This window comes from Corvus brachyrhynchos, unplaced genomic scaffold, assembly GCF_000691975.1.
Source record: "Corvus brachyrhynchos isolate BGI_N302 unplaced genomic scaffold, ASM69197v1 scaffold56, whole genome shotgun sequence".
Taxonomy (NCBI): Eukaryota; Metazoa; Chordata; class Aves; order Passeriformes; family Corvidae; genus Corvus; species Corvus brachyrhynchos.
The window spans coordinates 8,622,139-8,624,482 of record NW_008238664.1 but is presented as its reverse complement, the minus strand read 5'-3'; the positions used below and the strand labels follow the sequence as shown (position 1 = coordinate 8,624,482).

General features: G+C 43.8%; 1 protein-coding gene across 6 annotated transcripts in view; it reads right to left on the bottom strand.

Annotated features, from left to right (window-relative positions):
• ANKS1B (ankyrin repeat and sterile alpha motif domain containing 1B) overlaps window positions 1-2,044 on the bottom strand; it is a 413,548-nt gene extending 411,504 nt beyond the window's left edge. For 2 of the 6 annotated variants that reach the window (XM_017737790.1, XM_017737793.1), the window contains exon 1: window positions 1,849-2,038. In XM_017737790.1, coding sequence (XP_017593279.1) covers window positions 1,849-1,982 — 134 coding nt within the window. In that variant the 5' untranslated portion in view covers window positions 1,983-2,038. Of the gene's footprint in view, window positions 1-1,848 lie in introns of all 6 variants that reach the window. The other 4 variants (XM_017737794.1, XM_017737792.1, XM_017737791.1 and 1 more) reach the window with 4 other exon arrangements.
• Between the last annotated feature and the right edge of the window lie 300 nt (window positions 2,045-2,344).

Genomic DNA, 2,344 nt, shown 5'->3' with positions numbered 1-2,344 from the left:
TCCATACTGTGTTAGATTGTGAACATTTACGCATCAAACCATTACTGAATTCTTTCTAAATTAGAAATATTTAATCATACAGCTGGATGCAGCATACAGCTGAAAGTTTGCTCTTAATTTTTGAAGTTGCGTTTACAGAAGCCATAGACATTCTTGTTAACATTAGTAAGAAATGCCATAAATTAAACATCTGCTTTACTTCTCTTTAAGCTAAGTGCACTTCCAGGACAAAAAAGCCAGTTGACTTTACAACCTAAAATATTTCAATCCTGAGTAACAAACAAGGACTGTGCTGACCCATCTGTACATACAAAACACATGGTTCACGTGTTCTGTGTACACAACATACAACAGTGCTGTTAAATAAAGGAAGGCAAGCACAAGCAAATACATCCCCCTCTGGCTATACAGAACTTCCGACATACAACATGAAATTAACAGTGCAAGAATACAGCTCAGGCACTAGCCCTGGAGAAAGCCACTACACCAATCATGCATTAGCACTAGATTATAAATGGCTAGTCATTGCACCGAAGTGAACTTACTTCTGTAAGTTTACCCCAGAAAAGTGGGTATCATATTTCAAATTCAACTGGCTATCTGGCACACTTCTTCCTGAGCAGCCTATTTGAGTACAGTACAAAAAGCAATCACATGGTATGTTTTGATTTTGGTCAATGGGTTAGTAATTCAACAATGGTGCAATAGCATAGAACTTTGGTAAACTACAAATACCTGAACTGCTATTGTTTACAGCACTAAACCTAGCCTTAAAATAGCAAGATTTTATAATAGAGTTTAAACAGTATAATTTGGAGAGTTAACACTAAATTTTCCCTGATAGGGAGCTTTGAAATAATAAAAATACCTTGACAAGAAGGCACTGGCAATAGAATCACAAATACATTTTCATTTAATCAATTTCCATTGTGCCAGGCCTCCTCTTTCTTTAAGGAACAAAAAACCAAACTAAACCCCCAATTTATTCAAGTTCTACGTCAACAGTGTTTCAGTTTATTTTGTCTTCTTTTGCTATGCCTAGTTTAGTGTTGGACACTAGCACTGGACTGTGCTGCAGACTTCCTCTGCTCTGAATACAGTCAAATGTCATAAATGATTGTGACAATGCTCTGACTTAAGAGCATGATGAAACTTACGATCAAAGCTATGCTGTAGATCCCAGGAGATACAACTAATGACTGAAGTTAAGCCCTTTCACCCAACATGGCCAGCAACCCAGTTTCACTCCACTAAATCTAGGTACCTTGAAAGTAATATTGCTCTTACCTAACCTGTTCCCTAAGTTTTACACCTCCTCTGCCTCGATGATCTCCCACAAAAAAGATTCCCTTTCTTTGTTTTGTAGGCTTATTACGATGGCATGCCTAATTTCTTCTGCAAGCAAGGGTAGCAACTATGGATGAGGGTATGGGGTGAAGCTATGTCTTTTTACAGAGAATTCCACGATGCAATGCCTTGTCTGTGATAAACACTTCCATCTGTGATTAAAGTAGCAATTTGAAGACGGAAATATCAAAGGAAGGGTAATTAATACATTGTATATATTATCCTAGCAGTCAAAACATAAGTTCTGCACCACAGCTAGTAAAAGAATGAACAAGGACCCTGCAGACGCATTGAAGGCAGGAAATTCAGTACCACTATATTAATAAAATGACTGCCTGTGACTTTAAACCCTGGCATGCTTCTACTTGGCGAGAGAGTGAAGGTTTTATTGTTACTATGAAGGATGCGGGAATGGAAATGAAGATGAGAGGGGCGATGATAATGATGATAGGGAAGAAGAGGTTAATATCCCCAGCATTTGATGGGGAACGATGTCCCTACCTCAATAAGCTGGATAAGGGAATAGCTCCAGATCCACTGCCCAGGATCCCTCCTTTCCTCCCAGAGAGGAGTTTCTCCACCAGAGCCACATTCCCAGTGCGAGCGGCTTCCAGCAGTTCCTGGTCCTTCCCCATGGTCGGGAACCAAGCAGCCCCCCACGGAAGAGCTGCACCCCGGGCCACAGCGGCCCCCTCCCTCCACAGAACGGTCTCCCCTCCCCAGACCCTGCCTCAGAGCAGAGCACAGCAGAGATTCCTGCAGTCCCTTCCAGACCAGCAGGAGCAGCAGCAGGAGGGAGGAGGAGAATCACCTCCTCCTAGTTTCACTGGATCATTTCTGGGTGGAGTGTGGAAGAAGGGGGGAGGGAGGGAGAGAGGGAGGACGAGGCCAATAAAGAACCTCCCCCCCCACTCCCATGCACACACGGCCCCGGCCGGGAGGATGGGGTGGGGGGAGCGGGGAGCCTCTGCCCCCGTGGGGGGGCGGGCGGGCGGGG